Source organism: Amyelois transitella, chromosome 24 (genome assembly GCF_032362555.1).
Source record: "Amyelois transitella isolate CPQ chromosome 24, ilAmyTran1.1, whole genome shotgun sequence".
In the NCBI taxonomy this organism is placed as follows: domain Eukaryota; kingdom Metazoa; phylum Arthropoda; class Insecta; order Lepidoptera; family Pyralidae; genus Amyelois; species Amyelois transitella.
The window spans coordinates 1,571,321-1,591,061 of record NC_083527.1 but is presented as its reverse complement, the minus strand read 5'-3'; the positions used below and the strand labels follow the sequence as shown (position 1 = coordinate 1,591,061).

Genomic DNA, 19,741 nt, shown 5'->3' with positions numbered 1-19,741 from the left:
TTGCAAAAATAAATTAGTTTTAGATATTTTTACGTTAAATCTTAGAGAAGAGAAGATTAGTGAGATGAATTTAGGGAATTGGATCGAAAAAACTAAAGATTTAAATCTATATTTTTTATAATAATACTTATTAAGAAACTTTGTCTTGTTTTTCTTGTATTTTTAAATAAGTACAATTTAAAGCATATATTCAGAGACAAAAATGAATAAAAGAAAAAAAAATGTAAACTTTGAATTAAACCTTAAAGATATCTAAATGGTGATTCATTGGTATAGGTTCGTCTCTCGGCGAGGTCATGATGAAAAACGAATTTGTGATTGACTTTGGTTTTAAGTGTTCCGGGGTAAACAGAGCCAACAGACTTGAAAAGACTGAAAGGCGACTTTCAGCTGTTTGGCATAATGGAATTGAGATTCAAATAGTGACAGGTTGCTAGCCCATCGCCTAAAAGAAGAATGCCAAGTTTATAAGCTTATTCCTTAGTCGCCTTTTACGACATTCATAGGTAAGGGATGGGAGTGGTCCTATTCTTTTTTTATTGGTGTCGAGAACCACACGGCACAATTAAGGAATTAACCAAATCTAACGTTGTCTGACCGTATAACACTTGTTTTAGTACTGTATTATCTTAAACTTTAATTTAAAAAATGAACAAATGAGAACTTGCTGCTGTTTTTTGTGTTTATCATTCTTTCTTTTTCGGTGTACACGAATTAATAAACAAATAGGAACCGTACTCACCTGGAAATAGAGCAGTATTTTGCACAGTGCATCCCCCAAAAACCACGTCTCAGTCACGTCCCACACCACGGTGGGCGGCAAACAAAACAATATCACCATAAAATCAGCCACCGCTAAATTCACTATGAAATAATTGGTCACAGTCCTCATGGTATGATTTCTGTACACTGCAACGCATACTAAAGCATTCCCGACCAATCCCATTGCGAACACCAAAGTGTGTGTGCCTATTAACACCCATTCGTAAGTGTGTGGGTAAATGTACTCGTACAACATAGCCTCGTAATCTTCCCTAGTCAAATTGCAGAACTCTTCATCGCCTATACACGCGTTCTCGAATTTTCTCGTGTCATTTTCTAAGTTTTTTGGTACGTCTTCGTCTCGCGTTTTGTTCTCGTTAATTAGTGAATTCGTTTGAACTATTAGAATAGTTAAAATCAATACGTTTTTGTGTTCAAACATTTTGATTGGCGATGCTTTTTGCTGCTTCTTATGGCATCCTGAAACAAGAGACGAAAAATGGTTATTCAAATTGATTTGGATCAATATTTTGTCGTAGTAAAAGGCAACTAAGGGAATTTGCACTTTATCTAGTTTTACCATGATACAACAAGGTTCCAATGCAAAGATGGCGGAGGTCAAACGGGAGTCACGTGTTAAAACGTGACTTACTCAATAGATGGTCATGGTCAGAAGGCGTTACCCTGGTCGTCATTCCAGAGAAATGAGGATGTTACCGGATTTAATACCAGGGGAAAGAAAAAAAAAAGGTTTTAAATTTATTTCTGTCATAATTTAAGTCGTAAGATGTATAGAGTTGAAATCTTGTTTAAAATCTTAAAAGAATGTCCATAAATTCTTACAGGATTCTTCTCTTAATCTGTATTTAAAATATGTAGCCGGAACCATAAGCTTGTAAAAAAGTACTTGTAAGTCCACATCCATACAATTAAAAAGAGAATAGATTTGTATTTTTGTAACGAAATAACTCAAAAACTAGTTAGGTACCTGACACATTTTCACGACGTTTGGTACAAATATAAAATAGACCTTCAGGAATTACAAAGGTCACTTTTTTTCTGAAATTTCCCACGGAAACGAATCCCCGCGCAAAAGGTAGTCATTTATAAATTTGCTTCCAAACAAGAGCCCTTTATAACTTCAATAATATTAACGATACTTGTAGGTCCTTCGTCCTTTATCCAATACACAGAGCAAAGAAGTGCCAGTAAGGGATTTGCTCTGTCCAAAGGGTCCCTAAAGCGTTTGCTCTGTATGATGGTCTATCCTTAAGGGTGTTTTACGTAATCCAATCCAAAAACAATTTTAGACCACTTCATCTATTTGCTGTGCTATAAATTAATCTCACGGCTTTTGTTAATGTTATACGCTTTACCAAGTTTGTTTTTGATATTATATAGATAGGTAGACTCTTTATTGCACCATAAGAAAAAGAAAAACAGAAAAAAAATACGTACATATTTACGTAATTATCAATTTTTTTATCGATCTGGCATTTCAAGAACAAATTTTTGCCAATTAATTGTACCTACATCGTATACATTCTATCAGAAATATTTCCCCCACGGTAATTAGGCGTTCAAATATAATTATGCGGTTTTAAATTTAACTGTAATGAGAAACATTGCTAATTACTTCATCTGGTTACTTGTTTACACCTCAATATAAACCAATCAATCAAAATTTTCAAACATTTCAACTGAAAATTATCCATAGATAAAAAATCAGAGTAGATACGCCATCCCTCATAAACTTGAAAGGCTATTCATATCTTGTCTTGTAGCTCTTTATTTATGGTAATCCTGAAAGATAGAGTGAGAGGAAAGATAAGAAATATATGCAAACAATATATGACATGTATTATTCACATTCATTTATATTTGTCTCAAAAGCGATGAAAAAGGAATAAATAGCATCAATATAAATTTAAAACAATATTTAATCCATTTTCATAGTTTAAAATTGTAAATACTTAAATGCCTATAGCACTCGTATCTTGAAATTTATGTGGTTTACATAAATAAAAAAAACAAACGCCATATCTATAATTATGTTTACATCTCAAACCATGAAATCAACATGTGGAATGTTTACGAAAACTGGCGTTAATGGATTTAGAACAACATGTTTGGTTCCGAATTGTAATGCGGAACAGATAATTATTCACAATGTAAGAAGAAGAAGATTCTTCGTATGAAGAAGACTGTTGTGTGGATTCCCGCACTTTAGAATAGGACCACTCCATCTCATTCCCATGGATAACGTAAAATGTACATACATACCATCACGCCTGTTTCCCATTGGGGTAGACAGAGACTATGGAATTCCACTTGCTACGATCCTTACAGACCTCTCCCGATTCCTCTACACTCATTACTCTGTGCATGCATATTCGACAATTACGTAAAATGTCACTAAGGAAAAAGGCGCACATTCATCTTAGTGCAAGCTTCCAGCTTGAGATGATGATGATGATATGATATGATGCTGGTCTGCAGGGATAGCATCGCAGTGACGACGTTTTATTCGCGGGATAAATTAACATTTTAGTGAAACGAGGTGGCATTAGTTTATCGCTAGCTGCTAGCTGGTATCGACTAAAATATATAGCATACGCCAACTGCTTTCCTTCCTGCGTAAAGTCAATAAATCGAAATGCCAATAATCTTGGGATTAATTTTTAGGCTATGGAGCAACCTGTCATTATTCAAATCTCAATGCTATTATGTTTGCGCCAATTAGTTATCTGTGTGCAATTTCCATAATGAAAAAAAAAAGAAACATCTTCCCGCCTTCGATCGCTGACCGAATACACATCTGTTTATCGTGTCTTGAGTTTTATTTCGTCAAAAAATTATAAATCAGGACTAGTTGTCCTCATCAGCTATGATTTATCTATACAGATGAACGTGCTAGTGTTTCCGACATCGTTGCCTATAAATTCATAAGACATGAGCTCCAAAATTCATTTATTTTCCAAGAGGGCGTTGAAATAATCTGATTAAAAATATAAATCGCCTGGCTCAATGCTAAGCCGATTTTAAGTCTACACTTTATTCTTGTCTCTTTTCTTATTTTGCGACGATCTAATTTTAACTCATTTTAATACCTAAAAAAAAGAAAACAGTTGGCAATACAGAATAATAAATAAAATACATAATGTTTATTACTTTTGATTCTTCTTTTCCTCATCATCAGTGAAAAATATATCTTGTATCGAAATTAATTGAAGTTAATTTTTTTTTAAAAACATTAATAAGCTTTGATAATTCGTTTTTTTTTTCGTATTAAAAAAAAAATATTTTTCCCACATTAAACGGTTACAATGATCTCGGTCCCACCGGTGTATTACTACTAGTCCAGTGGTCAGAGCGGTCGACTTTCACTAGTTGGAGTTTCATTTTTTTTATATATCTTTATTTTTTATGGTTTGACTTAACTAACCCAATTAGGATCATGTTCATGGACACAGGCTTGTCCAGAGAGACAAGGATTTAAGCACTGACGCTAGAGGGAAGAAGAAAAGATATTTATTATGATTGAAGAGAAATAACCAAGGGAAAGGCTTATTAAATTGGAAAGGGCTGGAAATCTGTCACAATTTAAAGTCAATTCCATTATTAAGCCACACAACTGAACCTTCAGTCTTTTCAAAGCTGTTGGCTCTGTCTACATACATACATACATGTGGTCACGTCTATATCCCTTGTGGGGTAGACAAAGCCAACAGTCTTGAAAAGACTGATCGGCCACGTTCAGCTTTTTGGCTTATTGATAGTATTGAGATCCAAATAGTGACAGGTTGCTAGCCCATCGCCTAAAAAAAGAATTTTAAGTTTGTTAGCCTATCCCTTAGTCGCCTTTTACGACATCCATGGGAAAGAAATGGAGTGGTCCTATTCTTTTTGTATTAGTGCCGGGAACCACACAGCACAGCAGCAGCAGCAGCTCTGTCTACCCCGCTAGGAAAATAGACGTGACTATATGTATGTAAAAATTTCCTGAATTCTCTCAAGCCCCGAGCGAAATCTAGTTAATTATACAAGTCAGTTGAAACTGCTTGTTTTATTTATTAGGCCTCATAAAATTAGGCCAAATTTATTCCCAACCTTGATAAAATCAAACATGGTTGTATTTCAATGTTTGACTTTTACGAGTGGCTTTACATCGTTCGTTCATTAACGATCGATTTATTTGTACAATCGAGAGGTCTTTAGCAAAATGAAAATTATTTTTTTTTTATCATGATTACAATAACAGATGTTTTCAACCGCTTAGAAAAAGAGAGGTGTGTAAGTAGCAGGAGTGATGATTCGGCTCGACCGCCACCAAAGGGAAGATCTTCCGCCAGGCTAGGTGTGATGCCTGGGGAACCGCGCGACAGACGATGTTGTGTCGGAGGTTGTATACATGCTCCAATCCGTCAAATCTTTGCTTGCGCAATTCAGACTCTTCGCTGTTATTGGCTGATAGCGTCGCGAGATAGGCTGTTATGATTTGTGACGTAGAGATGTCGCCACAGGTGTCATAAAACGTTATCAAATTATTAACGTTTATAGGTATTTCAAGATACATTTTTACAAATTTCTATATCCCGTGTGGGTTAGACAAGCCAGCAATATCAAAAATACTGAAAGGTCACGTTCAGCTACACGGCTTAATGATGGAATCGAGATTCAAATAGTGACATGTTGCTAGCCCATCGTTAAGGATAATAAATAAATTTCCCCGTTTTTTTTTCACATATTTCTTTGCTCCTTATAGTTGCAGCGTGATGTTATATATAAAGCCTTCCTCGATAAATAGTCTATTCAGCGCATTCGAACCCGTAGTTCCTAAGATTAGCGCTTTCAAACAAACTTTTCAGCTAATAATATTAGTAGATATAGATTCGGTTATAAAATATCTTGTTAAAAAATAAATTGAATTCGGACTGATTTAATTGACTACTACGTTTTAAGACGGTCACTTAAACTAACACCCTCCTTTTGTACTCGGGTTAAAGTCGTAATGAAAAGCTACATTTTCGTACAAATCTCTTGTGGCAGAACCATTATTTTAATTACACTGATCGTAAAGTTAACATCTGCTTTATAGCAGTTACCTTATCGTTTTAATTAGAGTGTGTTTTGTTATCACTAGCTTTTGTCTGAGGCTTCATTCCCGTGGTTTTTACTGAAAATATCTTGATTTTACGCGATGATACTAACTTTTGCCGGAACCTTCGTCTTTAAACTAACATTCCCGTCTCAGAGGGAATGTTAGAAAAACTTGGCCTCTTATAATTGATCTCTGAGCTCTGATATTTATACAAACATCAAAATCGGTCCAGCAGTTAAGCTGTGAAATTTTACAATATTAGTAAGAATATTATAAAAAGTTAGTATTGTTTATTTTGCCACGCTGGTACATGAGGTTTCAGTTTTCAAACATAAAAAACACATCAGTTTGAGTGCTAACCGATGCCCTTACGGTGAGGGAAAACATCGTAAGAGAACCTGCATATTCAGGCAAATGAATGTGTAACATACATACATACAAACATAAAATCACGTCTATATCCCTTGCGGGGTAGACAGAGCCAACAGTCTTTTAAAGACTGATAGGCCACGTTCAGCTATTTGGCTTTAAGATAGAATTGAGATTCAAATAGTGACAGGTTGCTAGCCCGTCGCCTAAAAAAAGAATCCCAAGTATGTAAGCCTTTCCCTTAGTCGCCTTTAACGACATCCATGGGAAAGAGATGGAGTGGTCCCATTCTTTTTTGTATTGGTGCCGGGAACCACACAGCACTTGTGTAACCATGATCTAATAAGAGTTTAGGTTCCCCTGCAAAAGTTGCGGAGAACAGATGAGAGTCGCTTCGTGTACAAAGCTGACTCACCCGATCCAGGATCCGTGGTCAAAGGCATACTCTCTCCAGAGTGGTGAGGATCTAACTTGGACTAAAGGCAGGATGAAGAAGACAGGATAGGCATCCTACTAATATTATAAATGCGAAAGTTTGTGAGTATGTCAGGATGTCAGTATGGATGTTTGTTACTCTTTCACGCAAAAACATCTAAACCGATTACGATGAAATTTGGTATGTAGGTAGTTAAAGATCCAGAATAACATATAGGCTTTTTTTAATCCCGGAGTCCCCGCGGGAATGATTCCACGTGGACGAAGTCGCGGGCGGCCTTTAGTTCAAACATAAAGTCACGCTTCTTTCCCGGAGGGGTAGGCAAAGGCTACATCCTGTCACCTGCCGCAATCTCTGCATATTTCTTTTTATTCTTCTGCTTTTCTGTGAAGCTCATCGGTATTTTATTTAATTAGTGTCAGATATTTTGGTGAACAAACATAAGTTTCTTGATCTTAACATGAACTTGTTTTAAATAATCGTATTGTTATTTATTTCATAATGATTAGATTGTTTGTTTTGTAAGGTTAAATAAGCAGAAAAAGATATGTCCAGCATGTACATACATATAATCACGTCTATATCCCTTGCGGGGTACACAGAGCCAACAGTCTTTTAAAGACTGATAGGCCACGTTCAGCTGTTTGGCTTTAAGATAGAATTGAGATTCAAATAGTGACAGGTTGCTAGATCATCGCCTAAAAGAAGAATCCCAAGTTTATAAGCGTACCCCTTAGTCGCCTTTACGACATCCATCGGAAAGAGATGGAAGTGTTCCTATTCTTTCTTGTATTGGTGCCGGGAACCACACGGCACCAAATGTCTAGCACCAAAGAATTAAACTATTTAAAACCTTAATTTAGACTAATGAGGTTATTTTTAGAGTCGCGTTGCTACTGCCTTATAATAAGTGGTCAGCTTACGTCAGATAGACGAACAAACTGATATGTGAAGTGATATCGAATTAAATCCACGGTTTATCACGCCTACTGTAATGAAGGGGAGCTTATGATAACATTTTCATTTGTATCATAAAATTTTAATAGAATATTATAACGTCGGTGTCTGAATATAGACTGAAAGGTCAAGTTCAGCTGTATGGCTTTATGATAGAATTGAGATTCAAATAGTGACAGGTTGCTGGCTCATCGCCTCAAATAACAATCACATGTTTAATCTTACCCTTGATTGGCTTTTACATTTACATTAAGAATGCCGTGTGGTTCCCGGCACCAGTACAAAAAAGAATAAGACCGCTCCATCTCTTTCCAATGGATGTCGTAAAAGGCGACTAAGGGATAGGTTTACAAACTTGGGATTATTTTTTTAGGCGATGGGCTAGCAACCTGTCTCTATTTGAATCTCAATTCTATCATTAAGCCAAATAGCTGAGCGTGGTCTATCAGTCTTTTCAAGACTGTTGGCTCTGTCTACCCCGCAAGGGATATAGACGTGACCATATGTATGTATCAAGAACAAGCACACAATTTGTTTTAATATTTTTTACATTTGATTCCTCGTAGTATCTCTAAAGCTCGTAGAGGCTCTACGGCGTAGAAGCTCTCCGTCGTAGAGGCACTACGAGATACTTTAAAAAGTTATTTAATTGAAATTAAACTAGACATTTCATACTGTACACATTAGTTAGGGTAAGGTTCCCTTGCAAAGGTTGCGGAGGTCAGACGGGTGTCGGTTCGTGTAAAAACCTGACTCACCCAATCTAGGATCCATGGTCAAAGGCATACCCCGGGCTCCTCTCCAGAGTGGTGAGGATGCAACCGGGACTAAAAGCCAGGAGAAAGAAGATTTCATACTGAACACGTGTGTACTGTAGGCAGAAAAGAGAAGTTTGATTAATTCGAAGACAGAATTAATAATGAATTGACGGCCTCTGTGGCGCAGCGGTAGTACGCTTGTCTGTGACACCGGAGGTCCCGGATTCGAATCCCGGCCAGGGCATGATGAGAAAATAACTGTTTCTGATTGGCCTGGGTCTTGGATGTTCATGTATATAAGTTTTTATTATAAAATATAGTATCGTTGAGTTAGGTTAGGTTGAGTTAACACAAGTCTCGAACTTACTTCGAGACTAACTCAATGTGTGTAATTTGTCCCGTATATATTTATTATTTATTTATTTAATAATACAATATCTATGAAATTCCCATGCAAATTAAAAGCAGGTATGAATTGATTTTGACAGTTCAAGAATGGTTTCAGCTGAATGAAATTACGTTTCTAATTTCAATGTGGAAATGCCAGCAATTACCCGGACAGGAATAACGGTTAATAATTCAATGTAAATTAGTAAATTTCTGTTAATATTTCAAAGAGCACTGTCATAATTTATGTTCTACAAGTTTCGTGTTAATTGAAATTTAGTTCGAGGCGTTGCGTTGCAAGAACTTTTTGTCTACACTTATCCTACATAATGTTTGAAACTTGTTTACAATGGAAAATAACACCAACAAAATTAATTAAGACATTTTCAAGCATAAATAAAGTGCCGTGTGGTTCCCGGCACCAATACAAAAAATAATAGGACCACTCCATCTCTTTCAAATGGATGTCGTAAAAGGCGACTAAGGGATAGGCTTACAAACTTGGGATTCTTTTTTGGGTGATGGGCTAGCAACCTGTCACTTGCGGGGTTGACAGAGTCAACAGTCTTGAAAAGACTGAATGGCCACGTTCAACTATTTGGCTTAATGATAGAATTGAGATTCAAATAGTGACAGGTTGCTAGCCTGTCGCCTAAAAGAAGAATCCCAAGTTTGTAAGCGCATCCCTCAGTCACCATTTACGACATCCATGAGAAAAAGATGGAGTAGTTCTATTCTTTTTTGGATTCGTGCCAGGAACCACACGACACAATTGATATATGTAGTTTTCTAATATGCAATATGCGCAATATTTTACAATATGCGCGAGAAGAGAAACAGCTTCCACATACTAGGAATATGCTTTGTTACCAGACTTGAATGGCATATTTTTGATGTAGGTTTCATTTGATGGCTGCTAATAAAGTAGACACTTTCCGATATGTTTAAAAGCGGCGGCCATCTTTCTTTACGGCGCCATTTGGTGTCAAAATGGCGGAATGTCTGTTTATGCTTTTATTTGGCATAAAATTTTATGTGCTGTAACTCACAGGTCGTTAGTTAGGCTATGTACAGTCAAGCGCAAAATCTGTTTTCTTCATTACAAAGTTTCCTAAATGTGTACTGTCGGTACCTTTGTTAGGTTATAGCGAGGAGTTTACATCGGCCTCCTTAAAAACCCCGATTAGTATCGACAATCTAGGATCTAGATAGGATACTCGCCTACGCGAAACGGCTGAACGAATTTCAAGACTACTGGCTGTGTTTACCCCGCAAGGGATACAGACGTGATTATATGGATGGACGGCAATTAAATCCAATAAGTAAGAAGTATTAATTGAATCCGAACCTCGATGTCTCCAGTTAAGGTGATTTTCACGCGGGCGAAGCCGCGGGCGAGAGTTACATACATACATAAAGTCACGCCTCTTTCCCGGAGGGGTAGGCAGAGACTACATCTTTCCACTTGCCACGATCTCTGCATACTTCCTTCGCTTCATCCACATTCATAACTCTCTTAATGCAAGCTGTTTCGAGTACTCTTGACCTGACCCTTTACCAGGACGTCCTTAATTTGATCAAGATACGTTCATCCAGGCCTTCCCACTCCGACTTTTCCCTCCACACTCTCCTTGTATATCTGCTTAGTCAAACTGCTTTCATTCATCCTCTCCACATGACCGAACCATCTTAACATACCCTTTTCTATTCCTGTAACTACATCTTCTTTCACATCACAACATTCCCTTATCACGCAGTTCCTTATCCGGTCACTCAATTTCACACCCATCATACTCCTTAACGCTCTCATTTCCACTGCGAGAGTTAGTAGTGTATTATTCCAAATTTATGGCCATTGTCGTATCGCTAAGACGAAGGACAATGACATTCAAACACAATATTGACCCTTAATGTAGGGCGAATGTAAATCAACAACTGAGAGCGATCTTAGTGTTGTAAGCGATATAAATGTTATTGAGGACAGCAATTTCCAGAAGCATTGAATATGTATCACTGTAAAATGACGAGGGTGTAGAAAACTAGTTCTATGAGATTTTATTTGTTTTAGAAAAAAAATCATCCATCATTCTGTTCATTAATTTCTAAAAAATATAAAATTTCGTATAAAGTAAAATAATCATAACAATGTTTTCTCTCGTTCACATTTCTATTCTAAGTTTCAACGTCAAATTGTTGAGTTGACGTTGTTGAAGAAAATGCTGCAGTTTTTTGTTAGGTACCGCTTTTTCCGCACTGTTTTTAGTAATATATTTGATGTGAACCAATGTTGTGACAAATCAAATGATATGACAATTATTATAATAAGTGATTGAAATGTCCCATAATTTGAATTTAAATATATTTGACTAGCTATGCCCGCGCCTTCGTCCGCGTGTAATAGTTATTTTGGGCATCATTGAAGCCCTCATGGATAATTTTCCCCGTTCTTTTCACATATTCCTTTATTTCTTTGTTCCTTGTAGTTGCAGCGTGATGTTATATAGCCTTCCTCGATAAATGGTCTATTTAACGCAAAAATAATTTTTCAACTCGAACCTGTAGTTCCTGAGATTAGCGCGTTTATACAAACAAACCCTTCAGCTTTGTAGTATTAGTATAGATATATAAAAAATAAACATCCTTATGATAGCCGTTTGGTTCCCGGCACTTCAGAATAAGACCACAATTTCTCTTCCATGGCGACTAAGGGAACAGGAAAACATTAATCCGGTGCAATCTGGTCTTTAAGCGAGGAAAAATATAATGCGAGCCAACAATGACTCTGTTTACCCCATAAAGAGTTAATACTGTATATATTATAGCATAACTACGTTGTATGAAAATTTCTGCAAAATCTTGTTTCTGTATGTTCGTTATTCTGTTATTGAAGTTACACGCGACAGTCGCAAGGGCATTGAGAAGGGTTGAAGTTTCCATTTACTTATGCTAATTGTTGCTATCACAGCGAGTTTTAACGCCTAAACTTCTGTAATGTCTAACTGTAATGTAGAAACATTATATTTTTTTACACATTACAAGTTTAGGTTTTATGTTAGACTAGCTTTTACCCGTAGCTTTACACGCGTGAATTAAGGTCTACAACTACAAAAAATGTCGAATTTATGTTTCATAACTCATTGTAAGAAAAGAGCAGGTTTTCGTAACCTCAGGAACTATAATAATAATAAATAATATAAATAAATATATATGGGACAAATTACACAGATTGAGTTAGCCTCGAAGTAAGTTCGAAACTTGTGTTACGAGATACTAACTCAACGATACTATATTTTTTTATAATAAATACTTATATAGATAAACATCCAAGACCCAGGCCAATTAGAAAAAGTTCTTTTCTCATCATGCCCTGACCGGGATTCGAACCCGGGACCTCCGGTGTCGCAGACAAGCGTACTACCGCTGAGCCACAGAGGCCGTCAAATATCGTATAGAGGTAGGTATGTCTTTCTTCAGACTCTTAATTATATATTACGTGATATTTCATGAAGATTAATTCATAAAATAACCCGTGGAGAGCTAACAAATAAACAAGTAAATAAACTCAATTTCGCAATTTATAATATAAGTTAGTATATTGCTTTAGGTATGTTAGACCAACAATGGTTTTCTTCTTTTTTTAAATTCTGTAAGAGTTACGCAGAGAGTAAGGGCATACGAAAGTTCTCAAGAAACGAACCCTAAAAGGCGCAGATTACAAGGCGCAACTAAAAAGGCGCAACCCAAAAGATTGGCCGGGATTCGAACTCGGAGGCTTCTGCGTCACAGACAAGCGCACTACCGCTGCACCACAGAGACCGTCAAACAACAAAATAACAAAAAGTGTCAACCATTATTATGAACAGAAAAATATATCTGTCTTTTCAAGAATGTTGGCTCTGTCTACCCCGCAAGGGATATAGACGTGATTATATGTGTGTATGAGAAAGATATACAAACAAAAAGAAAGGGCGATTTTCCCAAATATACCAATGAATTGGCAAAATTTGATTAGCCCACAAAAGATGGGTCGAATTAAACTGTTTATTTTTCCTTAGTAATTCCATTACACTAAATAAATAGATTGGCGTCGTGAATCAATCCTAATTTGCTTGAGTAAAGTGAGATGAATACGCAATAAGTATCGAATTACTGAAATATTCCATTTCAAAATATTTACCGAGTAATATTTGAGAGTTAGATGGGTCAGCTTTGCGATGTGCCAAATTCTTATGTTTTTTGAAAACATTCCAATCCTAAATTACTACATAGTCAATCTTTTTCCTATGGATGCCGTAAAAAGCGAGTAAGGGATGGACTCATAAACTTGACATTTTAGGCGATGGGCTAACAATTGTATCTTAATTCCATCATTCAGCCATGCAGTTCAATGTGACCTTTTAGTCTTTGCGAGGCTGTTGGTATTTTCAACTCTATAAGAGATAAAGACGTGATTAAACGTATGATTTGTATATTACTTTTTATAACAAATGGTTCCAAGTTTGACTATGAATTTTATAAGAAAAAACAAAATTTAATTCTGTTATGCGAGAGAATTTTTTGATATTAAACTTTATTTTTTTTTACATAAATAAATAATTACGGGACAAATTACACATATTATAGTTAGCCTCGAAGTAAGTTCGAGACTTGTGTTACGAGATACTAACTCAACGATACCTACTATATTTTATCTACACTAATATTATAAAGAGGAAAACTTTGTTTGTTTGGTTGTAATGAATAGGCTCAAAAACTACTGGACCGATTTTAAAAATTCTTTCACCATTCGAAAGCTACATTATCCACGAGTAACATAGACTATATATTATTTTGGAAAAAAAATAGGGTTCCGTAATAATATATAAAAATAATTGGCGAAACAGCGTTTGCCGGGTCAGCTAGTAATAATATATACTTACATAATTAAACATCCAAGACCCAGACCAATCAGAAAAAGTTCTTTTCTCATCATGCCCTGGCCGGGATTCGAACCCGGGACCTCTTTATGGTACACGATATAGATCTTGTAAATTTTATATCGTATGTCTATTACTAATAGTCGGTCTGTAAAAATTATAATTAATCTTAATACCTATTTGCGTATAAGAAAATACAAAATTTGCTCTAAAATAGTTTAGGAACGTTTTATTAAATTGATCTAATAATTAAATGAACAAAACTAAAGCAATACAAGTTACACAAGGCGTTTAATATTGTAGACGTTCAAAGTTGCCTTTGAACGCACCTTGATTATAATTATCGGGCCGGAGTCAGGTCGAATGTGCCCTAAACTGATAAGTTTGTATTAAGGATATGAAATATGAAACTAAGCAAAAGAAGAAAGGAGCTGTCTTTAACTATCGCTGTTTCGCATTTTATTATGACGTGAAACGAGAGAGCGATAGTTTTTCGCGCGATAAATACGGCGTCGAGCGTGCCATAATACGGAAACAGGTCTGCAGAGTCTTCAGTTTTAAGACCATATTCAAAATTTTAATTTCGTGGAAATAAGTCCAGTAGCTTTTGAATATATTCGTTACCAACATACAAAACTACAAATATTTTCTCTTTATTATTTGCGTGGACTAAGTCTACTAACTCTGTCAACTAACAGTCTGGAGAATGCCGTCGGGTACTTTCATAAATGCCACAAAGACTATAATTTCTGTGGGATTTGCGACTCCACGCGTACGAAGTCGCGGGCAACAGCTATTCGGAAATAAAATTTTCAATATTTTTTTTTATTTACTGCCAGGCACAATAAAAAGTCTAATTTTAAATAGGTTACACTACAAAGGTTCTTCAACATTTTGTTTTTTTTTCTAGACTTCATTTCTTCAGGTCATCAAAGTAAAATTAAATTGTGTGTAGCTAACAAATAAAAAAATCTATCTATCTTAATTTTTATAACTTGTTAAAATAAATAGATGAAACGTTTTCCCCATGAAAATTCATTTCTTTCTATCGTGTCATTTGTTACAGCCATTATTTCACTCGTTTTGTGTGGCTGGTAGCTGTACATCACGTAGGAAGGTAATATTTCTCACATTATAGTTAGTCTTTTGCCCCGGAGTAGTTATTTAACGTATTTTTGCTCTAATGTTATTTTCTCTTTTTTTATACTAGACGTGCCCGCCAATTCGTCCGGGTGGAATAGTTATTTTGGGCATCATTGAAGCCCTCAAGAATGAATAATTTCCCCCGTTTTTTCACATTTTCCATTATTTCTTCGCTTCTAATAGTTGCAGCTTGATGTTATATAGCCTAAAGCCTTCATCGATAAATGGTTTATTCAACACAAAAGGATTTTTTTTAATTCGAACCAGTAGTTCCTGAGATTAGCGCGTTCAAACTCTTCAGCTTTATAATATTAGTATACATAGATTCTTATAGGCGATGGGCTAGCAACCTGTCACTTTTTGATTGTCAATTCTATAATTAAGCAACAGCTGAACGTGGCCTGTCAGTCTTTTAAGACTGCTGGCTCTGTCTACCCCGCAAGCGATATAGACGTGATTATATAAATAAATGAATGAATAGAAATAAAAAGTATCGAAAATGAAAAACACAACAAAAATAATAACATAGATTCCGCTTACTTCAAATGAAATCTCTTCCGGCAGACCCGAGATAGGAGACGTGATGGAAAGGATGACACGCGTGTATTCCATACACAGAACTATTTATAGACATAAAACATTTTTGTATGTTTGTAACGAATAAACTCAAAAAACTTCCAACTGATCTTCAAGAAATTTGGCACAAATATAGAAGTGACTTCGGGAGTGACTTGTGTGCTTTTTCTTCTAGAATTTCGGTAACGGTAATTATTTTTAATTAAATCGGATAGTCTAATCAAAACACACAGAACGCTGAAATGACATCCCCCTTCTTTTTACTCTCCTGTATGAACCAACGCAGTTAGCAATTAGACTAACAAACAAACAACCTATTTCCTCTGAAATACCAAATTAAATAGGTTTTCATTCATTAGTCATCTTCACTCGCAGACTGCGCATACTTCTTGTTTTGGTGTACAGTCGTGTTGAGCTACAAAAACATACAATATAAATCTTATACATAAAATTCTCGTGTCACAATGTTTGTCTCCGTACTCCTCCGAAACGGCTTTACCGATTTCAACCAAATTTTGCATGCATATTCAGTAGGTCTAAGAATCGGCTAACATCTATTTTTCATACCTCTTGGGTACTTGGTACCTCATAAGGGTTGTCCACACTTGACATTTTTTTTTACCTAGAAATGACTTAAAAATTATTTATATGGCGAAACAACGTTTGCCGGGACAGCTAGTTAAATATAAATATATACGGGACAAATTACACAGATTGAGTTAGCTCCGAAGTAAGTTCGAGACTTGTGTTACGAGATACTAACTCGACGATACTATATTTTATAAAAAATACTTATATAGATAAACATCCAAGACACAGGTTAACATACAGCTCAACGTGGCCTTTGAGGCTTTTCAAGGCTTTTGGTTCTGTTTACCCCGCAAGGGATATAGATATACCCCGTATTATGTATCTTGTATGTATTTACGCATTTTTTATTTTGTAATGTATGTATTTTGTCAGTATGCATGTGCACTTTATCGCACCACCACGCATTAAGTCCGCCTTTTGTACATTTTTGTGCAATAAAGTTTAAATAAATAAATAAATAGACGTGATATAAGTATGTATTAATTTAAATGAAAGGTTACTCACTTTCACATTTATTTAGCAGTAACTATGAATGTTGTATGCTCATCGTGGCTATATATATCTAAATGACTGTACTTTGAGAGAAAACACGCCACACGAGTGGGCTTTAAGAGTTAAAACACTAAGGAATTTTAACGTTTTCAAATAAACATTGCCAGAAAGAATTACAACTGTTATTTGATACAGGTAGTGGAACAGTTATTTAGGTTCTCATTCTATCTATAAGTGCCGTGTGGTTCTCGGCATAAATAGAAAAACAACAGGACCTCTCTATATGTTTGTTTGTTGTAAAAGGCAATTAAGGGACTAGCTTTTAAACTTGTGATTCTTCTTTTAGGCGATGGGCAACCTTCCTGCCACTATTTGAATCTCAATTCTATCACTAAGCCAAACAGCTGAACGTGGCCATTCAGTTTTTTCGGGACCATTGGCTCTGTCTACCCCGTAGGGGATATGGACGTGACTATATGTATGTATATACTAAATACATGTCCTATACGTATAGTTAGTTATCTACGTAAATTATTCGTACCACAAACGCTCGCGGGCTGAAATGTTCAGCTTGTCCCAAGTTTCCTAACCCGAAAGACTTAAGTTTGAATCCGCAACTTGATCTCTGTGACGGGTTAAGGAGTGTTTAGAAGCAGGGTTATATTTACCCGGCATTGAAACTTGAGTTTATTTACGTAGGTACTTAGGTATATAATAACAAGCTTCTGCACTCAATTTCGCCCGCGTGCTCGAAAATTCGAATGTCAATGCTATCATGTAGCCTAACAGCTGAACGTGGCCTATTAGTCTTTCAAGACTGCTGGCTCTGTCTACCCCGAAAGGGATATAGACGTGTGATTAAATATATACGGGACAAATTACACTAATTGAGTTAGCCTCGAAGTAAGTTCGAAACTTGTGTTACGAGATAGTAACTCAACGATACTATATTTTATAACAAATACTTATATATATAAACATCCAAGACCCAGGCCAATCAGAAAAAGTTCGTTTCTCATCATGCCCCGGCCGGGATTCGAACCCGGGACCTCCGGTGTCACAGACAGGCGTATTACCGCTGCGCCACAGAGGCACAGAGATTATATGAATAAATGAATGAATATAACATTTTTTAAAATTTACATTTCGGCCCCATCCCAGGCCAGGTTTTTTTGCGAGCTAAATGTCCTTAATTCTTCTTAAGTGTCAAGAACCTCATGCCACATGTAGCATACAATCTACATGTGACATGAGGAGGTAAGAGAAAACATCGTGAGGGACTTTCAGACATATCGATTAACTAGCGACCCGCCCCGGCTTCGCACGGGTGCAAAATTATAAATGTTATTATACATAAAAACCTTCCTCTTGAATCACTCCACCTGTTACAAAAAACCGCATCAAAATCCGTTGCGTAATTTTAAAGATTTAAGCATACAGACAATCAGACTAAAATAGCGGCTTTGTTTTATACTATGTAGTGATGAGCTTTCGCGTACCCGATTATGATTATATTTGATTGAATTAGCGACCATTTTCCTGTTTTGTAGGCTCGCTCGTGTAACCATATTTCCACGTGCGGCATCCTATCATACCGATCATGTTTATCCTATCACGGCTAAATAAATAAACAAAATTAAATTAATCATTTGGCTACTGTTCCGGAAGGCTTTTCACGGGAACGTGTTTTCAAAGGATTTTTTTTTCACATTAAAGTTAATTTTATAAAAAACATCAAAAATATATATAGTAAAAAAGAATAGGACCTCTCTGTCTCTTTCCCATGGATGTCGTTAAATATGACTAAGGGCTATCCCTGAGTCGCATATTATATATGATATACATAAAAGAAGAATCCGAAATTTATAAGCCTATGCTTATAAACTTGGGATTCTTCTTTTAGGCTTGCAACCTGTCACTTTATATGAATCTCAATTCTATCAGTAAGCCAAATAGCTGATCGTGGCCTATCAGTGTTTTCAAGACTGTTGGCTTGGCAAGACGTATTTTATATGAATGTATAAGTAAATATGTAGTATAACAAATGCATTTTGCATTTTCTAGGAATCAACGATGAAAAATTCCAATGGAAACGGAAATGAAATGGATATTTCGTGTCACAGACAAGCGTAGGTACTACCGCTGCGCCATAGAGGCTGTCAAATCTTTTTGAAATTTCGCGTACATATAATTGAAAGTTTGGAGAAGGACATATGGTACATACATACATATAGTCACGTCTATATACCTTGCGGAGTAGACAGAGCCAACAGTCTTGAAAAGACATTCAGTCTTAAACTTGGGTCATCAAAAACATAGGGTCATTGGGGGAGCCCCCCCACCCCCCCCACAATGACTTCCACCTCGCTCTGTTAGAGGCGACCAGCATCCATCATCATTTAGCCATACAGCTGTAGGTACGTGACCCTGTCAATTTCTGACAGTATACGTACTTACGTATCATAATTCATAGCCCACATATTGAAGTTCGTGTTACACATGCAATTATATTAACCCTTTACGGTATCATCATTGTATCACATTACGTTTAATCATCAACCAAGCCATTGATTATATAAAATTAGGCTTTACCCGCGACTTCGACCTCGAGTTTTTAAAACAGAGGTTTTTCGCAAATGCCACGGGAACTGTAGCTTTTAGCGGGATGTACCCTATGTATGTGCCGTGTGGTTCCCGGCATCAATACAAAAAAGAATAGAACCACTCCATCTCTTTTCCATGGATGTCGTAAAAGGCGATTAAGGGACAGGCTTACAAACTTGGGATTCTTTTCTTTAGGCGATAGGTTAGCAACCTTTCACTATTTGAATCTCAATTCTATTATTAAGCTGAACGTGGCCATTCAGCCTTTTCAAGACTGTTGGCTCTGTCTACCCCACAAGGGATAAAGACGTGACCATATGTATGTATGTATACAAATATAATATCATAAACGTATTAACATAAAGGCTTCCAAATAAGCTTCTATACTTAGTCTCCTAATTAAAGGATTTTCCTATATTAGGCGCACGTATTGAAGTTCAGTGTGAATTTATCATACATAAACACTTCTATGCAATATGATAACCGTAAAAGTGGAGTGTTCGATAAATAAATATTATGCAATGGAGCGTGTGTTACGTAGCTGTAATATATACATACATACATACATTTACATGTGGTCACGTCTCTATCCCTTGCGGGGTAGACAGAGCCAACAGCCTTGAATAGACTGAATGGCCACGCTCAGCTA

At 36.3% G+C, this 19,741-nt stretch overlaps 1 protein-coding gene across 1 annotated transcript in view; it reads right to left on the bottom strand.

Moving 5' to 3' along the window:
• LOC106135895 (orexin/Hypocretin receptor type 1) overlaps window positions 1-19,741 on the bottom strand; it is a 73,843-nt gene that overhangs the window by 24,488 nt on the left and 29,614 nt on the right. The window contains exon 2 of the mRNA XM_060951291.1: window positions 743-1,242. Within this exon, the coding sequence (XP_060807274.1) occupies window positions 743-1,204 (462 nt within the window). The 5' untranslated portion in view covers window positions 1,205-1,242. The remainder of the gene's footprint in view (window positions 1-742; window positions 1,243-19,741) is intronic.